Source organism: Pongo abelii, chromosome 1, assembly GCF_028885655.2.
Source record: "Pongo abelii isolate AG06213 chromosome 1, NHGRI_mPonAbe1-v2.0_pri, whole genome shotgun sequence".
Taxonomy (NCBI): domain Eukaryota; kingdom Metazoa; phylum Chordata; class Mammalia; order Primates; family Hominidae; genus Pongo; species Pongo abelii.
In genome coordinates, this window is record NC_071985.2 from 59,660,010 (window position 1) to 59,669,330 (window position 9,321).

Consider the following 9,321-nt stretch of genomic DNA (forward strand, 5'->3'; position numbering starts at 1 on the left):
TAAAATGTCTACCACTCACTGGGTAGTAAGAAAAAAGTATTAAATCGTTGTGCACATGTACCCTAAAACTTAAATTATAATAAAAATAAATAAATAAATATATGTTTTTAAAAATCCTTTACAACCAAGGACATTTCTAGTTTAGGTCTGCACTTGCTTTTCTAGCTTCCTCTCTATGTTGTTAATTAATGTATTTATTCATAACAAATTTATATTTAGTTTCAAATATTAGGGTCACAGATGAACAGATCTATGAAGGATGAAATGAAATGGCTTTTTAAAAATAATATTATACTTTTAAAATCCTTAAAATTTATTGTTTAGATTGTCAAATTTGAATTCATAATGCAGAGATTTTAAGAGCAATAAAGGTTTTGAAGGTTGTAATGCAAAGATTTAAACATAAACACTGTAAACTGACTTAGGTACTTTAATAAAATTGTGAAATAAACATGTTATATATATAAAATCATTTTCATTATATATATGTGTGTGTATATAATTGTTTTCTCTCACAGAATACAAATTATGTAGCTGGTTTGATAACAGTGACCTGGTGTAATGAATATTATGGGGGGGTGAATACCAGGATGTTATAGAAGAACATAGGAGAGGCCTGATGGCTCCTATTTGCAAAATAGTTGCATGTATCCATATTCCTCAATCACACTAATCATTTAACAGCATGAACTTGCCTATAATAATACTTTTTAAACCTTTTTATTTCAATATATGATTTAGTGAAAAATGTATTTCAATTGAAAGTAATCTGATAGAAAATTGCATGTGTATGCTAATTTTTAAAATATATGTTATTTTTGGTAATTTTTTACTTCCAGAAAAGTAATTGTGTTTATCTTTGTGCCTCATGTTTCTCGCTTCAAAAGTTGATGTGTCTCTTTTTATATTTTATATTATAAGTGGAAGAGAGATTTATCTGTTGATTTTTTTGAACTATATTATGCCGCATAGATGTGGACAGAAAATTTCTATAGCTCTCTGAGAAGTAAGCAAATTTTTCCGTGTACACCACTTGCTTAACCAGATTAAATAATAAATTATTTGAATTACATCGGTTCATGATGATAAGAAGCTGTGATTCTGGAGCAATAGAGACCAGGGATATACCTTTAGCTCTGACGCTTACTAGCTGCTAGATCTTGGACAGGTTCTAGTTACGTAAACTTTTTAAAACTCATGTGTTTATTTATGTTAGGATAACAAGCATACTTATATCAGGGAGTAGTGAGAGTTGTGACAATGAAATAATCCTTGTAATATAACTGTGCACATGAGAAAAGCTCAATGAATGTTAACATCAGCTAATATTCTCTTTAAAATATAACCTACACATGCAACTGCTTCACGCACTTATTCATTGCTTTCTTGCAAGCCAAAATTATTAGTAGATAATTGAATTTAGGTTAATAAATTAAAGAGTGTGTGTGTGTATGTGTGTGTGTACTTTCTTGAGAGACTCAAAGTTGAGGGATCTTTGAAAGTGACATTTCCCTTTCTCAGAGTGTAAAAGTATTTCCAAGAGTGAAACTGTTGTGTCAGGAGTGTCAACATCAGCCCTAGGCAACGCTGCCAAAACTGAGATGGCCAGAGCAAGAGTCTGGAGAGACAGTGACAGAATTTTATTTGGTTTTATCTGTCTGTGACTGAGCTAATAATCAGCTTATGCTTGCTTAAATGGCTGTGGATGCCTAATTCCAAATTTATATTTAAAGTATTCATGTCTGAGAATAACAAATCTATGAAGGCTGAAATAAAATAGCCTAACCATAAAAAAGTGCTAATCTTTAACTTCAAAAAGATTCTGAAATTATATTGTTTAGGTTTTAAAGTTTAGATCCACATTGCACAGATTTGGAGAGCAATAAAGGATTAGAAGGTTGGAATAAGGGACCTTTGAAATAAGATTATTACTGCTCAGAGCGGATTTAACCATGAGACGAGGTAATTGTTTTTCTATCAACATATGTTCTAATACTTCAGTGAAAAGCGTTACACATCTAGAATGTCTGTCCTGAATTTGAGCAATATTGTTTTGCATATTTTTGAGGGTTTCAAAAGGATCACAAAGAGGTCATACAAGTATATTTAAATACAGTCTTGATCATGTTATTAAAATGGCATCTATTTTTAAAAAGGTGAAACACAGGGATATAGAGTAATACTATGCATGAGTGCATGAATTGTTGAAGAGAAAACGAAATGTTCCATCTTCTGAGAAAAAAAAAGTGGCTATAATAAAGAAAATGCTTACAATATTTCTTTAAAAGATGATAGTAGGAATAACATTCATAATAGGAATAAGAGTTTACATTTATTTCCTGTTTATTCTGTGCACAGGCATTCTTTTAAATGCTTTACCTGCAACTGTGCTTTAATTCTTAGCACAACCCTATATTTAATTCCTATTTTCCAGGTGAAGTAAATGAACAGGATTCAAAGTAGACAGTCTGGCTCCTAAGAAAATGGTCTTAAGCCAATATAGTGTATGGTCACTCAAGAACCTAAATGTTACATCACAAATAAAAGTTATTGTATCTTTGATGTTGTCCTGCTATGGCAACAAATGACTGTTTTCCCTGAGGTTGTTAAGTGCTTCCATCTGTCCCCTCCCTCACTCCGTTATTCTGTGAAACAAAACTTTCAACACATATTTAAAAAATAATATTTATATTTTTTCCTGAGTTTGTCTTCATTCTAATGCTTAATAGATATGTAACTAAGTCATTAAAATTGATAAGGTTCAATTGTATTCACATTTTGAAATGGGGTTAGCATTTACAAACTACTGAAAGGAGATGAAATTAAAAAAAAAAAAAAGTGACTGACCCCAGACATGAGAGATGTTCACCAAACAGTTAATATTACTGGACCAGAACAGAAGTGATGTATTGTGATAGGCTTTAGTGTGTGGCTTATTCTTCTTATGTGTACAATTTCTACTACAGTTTATAAATTTTATTGTACATAGTTGCCACGGAGCCCCAAAATGCATATAAATTAAAAGCCATTTGCTGTTGTCCTCTTCTCTACAGAACTTTCAACTTTTCCTTACCTTTTTGTAGACATATTCCTCCATATTGATGGTTAGCTGGTATTTAAGGAATCCCTAATAACTGTTTTGGGTTGTTGATTTACATACATAATGGACCTTGCAACCTCTGTGTATACATAATAGTTCTCTGGGACTGCATATTTTAACATGCGATTCCTGAATCCTACTCCTAGAAATTCTTATGTCTGGGATGGGGCCCAGGAACTTGGTTCACCAATCATACCTAACATCTTTAATGAGAGAAATAATCATATCTTAAGTTGATTTTCTTTAAAACAAAAAAAAATAAATAGTCAAACATTTCATTCATGCTGTTTCATTATGAGCATTTATCCAGTGTAAGACTCTGTCGTAGGTGGGTTTTACCTGTTACATCCTTTCATCCTGGCAACAGATCAGCAAGTGAAATCACAGTTTAACACATTGGGACTCAGAAAGCTATCGATAGTCCACAGTCATGCAGAATCATAATTTGAACAAATATTTGCTTGAATTCCAAAGCTTCTGCTGAAGGTTAAAGAGGCTAAGTAACTTGTCACAGGTCACACGGTAAAGTATGGCTGTAAAGTCAGATATTCACACTCCTACTCTAGTCCTCTTTTGACACATGCATAATGTGTATCCTGTGGAGAAGAGCAAATCTTAAATAAATGGAAAATATTATAAGTTGAACAAAAATGACTATAAGAAACAGCTGTCTAAACATTTCAGACTAGCATGTCACATGATTTCTCAGTGATATAAACATTAATGGCCTTTTAGCTAATGATTAATTTTTACAATTAAATTTTAAGTGAACTCCGGAAGGTATTTTTCTGCTCATAATTCTTTCGCCTAAAAGATTTTTGAGGAATTATTTTCAAAATGTAAACTCTTCCTTATAGATAAAGATTCTCTATATCCTTGAATTGGTCCAAATCATGGTATTTATCATGTCAATTGCTTTTTTAAAGTTTGCATTCTAGTTTCCTTCTTCTGTTCCTTTATAATCTGTAGTTCCTTCAGTATAACGTATTTATCCCTCCCCTTTCCTTAGTTTCTCTCTGTCTTCTTTCTCCCTTCCTTTTTTCCTTCTTTTATTTAGAATGTTTACTGAAGTATTATTAAGCAGATGTCAGGAATATTGCCACCTGTTTGATAAAAAAACAACAGAAGACCTACTTGACACCCATGTGGTCACAATCCTTAGCCCAAGTAGACCATAAATAGTGTGTCTAACCAATGTGTATACATGAATAAAATGTGGCTTCTTTTATTTGTGTTAATACTTAAGCATAAAAAGAAACAAAGTGGAAATACACTTGATACAAACTAATTTTGAATTGTTAGGACATTTGTCTCCAAAATTCTTTTACAGTTTTAAGATAAAGTAAGGGGAGCTAAATTTTACCTTGTTGGGTGGGGGAAGCAACTATGTGAAAAATTCATTATACAATTCTGAAAGTTGCTTAGTCTTTATTTTTGACTGCTGCTTTCACTAAGATTACACAAGGAGTAAAGAAAAGACAGGTAACTAAATTTCTTGTTTCTTGAAAAATCTATTTCCTCCTTGTGGAATGTAGCAAAATAGTCAAAAGGTAGGTGCTAGAGGAAAAAGGACACAAAGGAGCAAGTAAGAAAATCTACATACTATCTCTTTAGTCCCAGGGTACCAGAGCTTTGGCAGTATGCTGAATTATCAGTATTCATACATGAGAGCTGAAACCCAAGAAGCTGAAATCCAACAGCCGAAACGCTTTCCTTCCATAATGTATTTGCCAGACGTGCAAAGGATTGGAAAAGACAGAAAGCTGGAACAAGTTCTTGCTTTTCTAAAGTGTCCAAATGATTCTTTCTACAGTGCCCTACTTTTGTGAGCTCTACCTTTGCCTTAGGTCTATGAATTTCATTTTTTTGTTTTCTTCTTATGATTTGGAAACATGATTAGAGCTTACAGTGGGAGATGAATTGGCTCAAGGAATTAATTCTTTGGTTTCAGGGAAGAAAATATAATTTTCATCTGGATAGGACGTATTTTTTGTAGTTTATATTAGATATACCTAAATGAGAACTGAATAAAGAAGCAAAAACAGGAGAGGACAGAGAAAGAGGAAGGTAGCAATGAAAAAAGGAAGAAAGAAAAAGGAAGGCGTAAAGGAGGAAAGAATGTGATTGAGAAAAAGAATGAAATGGCATAAACATGTCAGTAACTGTAAATGATGAATCTGTAGTATTAACATCTGCATTCTAAGACTGAATACAGAAATGATTAATCAAGCTATTTTATAAAAACCAGCAATAGGAAGCTTTTTGCACATATATTCTGTGGTGAGAAAACAAGGAACCACAACAAGAGTAGCAGAGACACTCATATATTGATGTAATGTTTATGAAGTGCCAAATAGCCTCACATTTTTGTTATTTCACAACACACTTGGCATACTTTTGGGAGAATTTTTAAGAGAATTTATCTTAAAAGTATCTGGAGAAATTCAGAAATAAATTATCTTAGTCCACTTTATGCTGCTATAAGAGAATATCACAGACTTGGTAATTATAATGAATAGAAATGTATTGGCTCAGGTTTCTGGAGTCTGGAAAGTCAAGATCAAAAGACTGGCATCTGGTGAGGGCCTTTTTGCTGCATCATCTCATGGTGGAAGGGCAAAGAGAGGGCAAGACAGAGAGCAAAAAGGAGCCAAACTTGCCCAATTATAAGAAACTAACTCCCAAGATAAGGGCATAAATCTGTTCATGAGGGCATTTCTCCAAGGACACATCATATTCCATTAGATACCACCTCACAATATCACTGCATTAGCAATCACGTTCCCAGCACATGAACTTTGGGGGACATATTCAAACCGTGAATCTAATAGGTTTAAAATTTCAATCAGTGATTTTCAGTATAAGGAATAATGAAAAGGAAAATGTTTTATGGTTGGCTTAGATTTGATTTATTTTTTTCTTTTATTCTGAGTATATACAACACAGTTGCATTTAGAGAAGCTGGACAAGAAAGGCTTTTGTATGTTTTTAATTGTGCAAATGTCAAATAAAGTGTTGTATTATCCTTCAGAGCTAGGATTTTCCAAGTGTATTAAATGTTCAGTTTCAGGTTTAAAATTCACTTAAAAATACACTTCTTAAGAAAATGTTCCTTTGGCTAATCCATGCATTTTATTCAATATTCAATAAATATTAAAGGCTTGTTATCTCCTGGCATTCTACTGGGCACAGGTTATGTAGCTATGAAAGAAAACATACAAGATTTTGGCAAATGAGTATTATATGTAATGAGAGAAACAATATAAATAAGTAAATACACAGTAATACTAAATCTTAAGCAGAAAAAGGCACTATGAAAAACAGTAAGTAGATATTTAAAGGATTGAGTACAACATATATATTTTGCAGGAAATCCAAAAAGTATTAAATGTGAACATCAAAAAAGCATAAGAATACCAAAAATGGAATTGTTGTGTATCTACTGTGAAACAGACACTTTGCAATATTCTAAGTACATGCATAGAGTTTGACCCTAATTTATTTCTCACAAAATCTCAACATGGAAGATATTACTATTCCCATTTTTCATATGAGAGAGCTGTGTGTTATAGAGGCTGTGCAACTTTTCCCATGATCATACATGCAGTACGAGAAAGCAACAAACAAAACAAGGAATTGTGTTATTACAAGGCCATTGCTCTTCCCTCATTATTTTACTGGTTTTAAAACACCAAAATAGTTTAAATAACGCGAGAAAATCGGAAAAGTGAGATTTGAAAAAGGAATCATGATTAACCTGATGAGAAAAAAAATGTTAATGACTCAAATCAAACACATTAAACTAACACAATTGCCCCTTATTGAAGGAGCTTGTTGATTTTAATGAGATATTTTCAACTATTTTCTTGAGCAGCCTGTAAGAATAAACTCAAACATGTTTTAATATCTCTTTGAGTGGGTACTTGTTCTTTCAATGTTGATGACAACCCTAGCATCTAAATACACTGATTGAAAATTTAGAGCTGTTTGTTTTTCTTTCATTTTTCTTTTACTTTCTATTCATGCTTCCTGCAACACTAGTGGTCTATAAAGCTAAGAGTAAATGAATGAACAATCACCATTTATATGCTCTAATTCTCTTACAGATATTTTATGATAAAACCACTTACCTTTCTTCTTCTTGTTACTTCAAAACAATAATGACCCATTTTTATTTACAATCGTCTTCCATGTGCACTAATGAGATAGCATGCAATCTCTTTAGAAGATATCACATATTTAGAAATGTATTGCAGTTCAGATCAAGTATAGCTCTAATCTTGTTTTGTGCAGTGATAAATGGAATATACATACATGCGTCTGTGTCTGTGTGTGTATTATATAGTCTAATTATGAGCTCTATGAATCTTTTATTTCATTTAAATTACTGGCTGGAGATGACCTGAAGAAATGATAGCAAAGATTTCTGAGATAAGGTTTACTGCAGCACACAAAATATCTTTGTATTTATGTAGATTCGTTCTGTTTTGTATTTCTAGAACCTCAACCTACTGGCTTACTCGCATCCAGTCTTTTCTCTACTGCAATGAGAACGGCCTCCTAGGCAGCTTTTCAGAAGAGACGCACTCGTGCACGTGTCCCAATGACCAGGTGGTCTGCACCGCGTTCCTGCCCTGCACAGTGGGAGACGCCTCCGCTTGCCTGACATGCGCACCAGACAACCGCACCCGCTGCGGCGCCTGCAACACCGGCTACATGCTCAGCCAGGGGTTCTGTAAGCCTGAAGTCGCCGAGTCCACCGATCACTATATTGGCTTTGAAACTGACCTGCAAGATCTCGAGATGAAATATCTGCTGCAGAAAACGGACAGACGAATAGAAGTCCATGCCATTTTTATCAGCAATGACATGCGCCTCAATAGCTGGTTTGATCCCTCCTGGCGTAAGCGGATGCTCCTCACCTTGAAGAGCAATAAGTACAAGTCAAGTCTGGTGCATATGATTTTGGGTCTCTCTTTACAGATTTGCTTAACTAAAAACAGCACCTTGGAGCCAGTGTTGGCTGTTTACGTCAATCCCTTCGGAGGCAGCCACTCTGAGAGCTGGTTTATGCCTGTGAATGAAAACAGCTTTCCAGACTGGGAGCGGACTAAGTTGGACCTCCCCCTGCAGTGTTATAACTGGACATTAACTCTGGGGAACAAATGGAAGACATTTTTTGAGACAGTACACATCTACCTGAGGAGTCGCATCAAGTCCAATGGTCCCAATGGTAATGAGAGCATTTACTACGAACCTCTGGAGTTTATTGACCCTTCACGGAACCTGGGCTATATGAAAATCAATAACATTCAAGTGTTTGGCTACAGCATGCACTTTGACCCTGAAGCAATTCGGGACCTGATTTTGCAGCTGGACTACCCCTATACTCAGGGATCCCAGGATTCAGCACTTTTGCAATTACTAGAGATCAGAGACCGTGTAAATAAACTCTCCCCACCTGGTCAGCGTCGTCTAGATCTTTTCTCTTGCTTGCTTCGTCATAGACTCAAGCTGTCTACTAGTGAGGTGGTGAGGATCCAATCTGCTCTGCAGGCGTTTAATGCCAAATTGCCAAACACAATGGATTATGACACGACCAAATTATGTAGTTAACCATAAATGTCAAGCACAACCCAAAATCTTGAAGGAGTTTTTACAGTGCTTTTGTGGAACAGTTTATGTTTGGAAGAGTAAATTTAAATTGTCTTTTCAATATCTGTCTTATATCAGTCAATAACATTGGATGGCAATTTACACACATGAACTTGCTGACAATGAATATATTATACTGCAGTTTTGGTTTATGAATGAAATAAATACTGACACCAGTCTAGAAGACATTCTACTTTTTACAATAAATTTCATTTGTAATTTTATATGTTCCGTGGCAATGCTTTTGTGCATTACATCCTCTAGAGGGAACATAAAAAGATACCAATAAAATTTTGTAGCTGAACAGTTATTAAAAAGAAATGCTGTGGGATTCCTTTTTTCCATGAAATGAGTTCTATTTTGATATAGTTTGTTAGAACCTGGGGAAAATTCACCAAGACTTTTTAATGGAAATATTTGAAGGTCTCTTTCAATTTATGGAAAACCAAAGTAGGTAGGATACTTACTATTCAGTTGTTTTTTATGGCTAACAGAACAACGACAGTAGTATGTTTATTACCTGTATTTAGGAAACCAATACTAGAGACACAATTATAATTAAAGTA

General features: G+C 34.1%; 1 protein-coding gene across 11 annotated transcripts in view; it reads left to right on the forward strand.

The window, feature by feature from the left end:
• The window catches only part of BRINP3 (BMP/retinoic acid inducible neural specific 3), a 390,180-nt gene extending 381,104 nt beyond the window's left edge, over positions 1 to 9,076 (forward strand). For 7 of the 11 annotated variants that reach the window (XM_054524115.1, XM_054524110.1, XM_054524121.1 and 4 more), the window contains one exon: positions 7,600 to 9,060. In XM_054524115.1, coding sequence (XP_054380090.1) covers positions 7,600 to 8,716 — 1,117 coding nt within the window. In that variant the 3' untranslated portion in view covers positions 8,717 to 9,060. Of the gene's footprint in view, positions 1 to 7,599 lie in introns of all 11 variants that reach the window. The other 4 variants (XM_054524117.1, XM_024253238.2, XM_054524105.1 and 1 more) reach the window with 2 other exon arrangements.
• Positions 9,077 to 9,321: the final 245 nt, after the last annotated feature.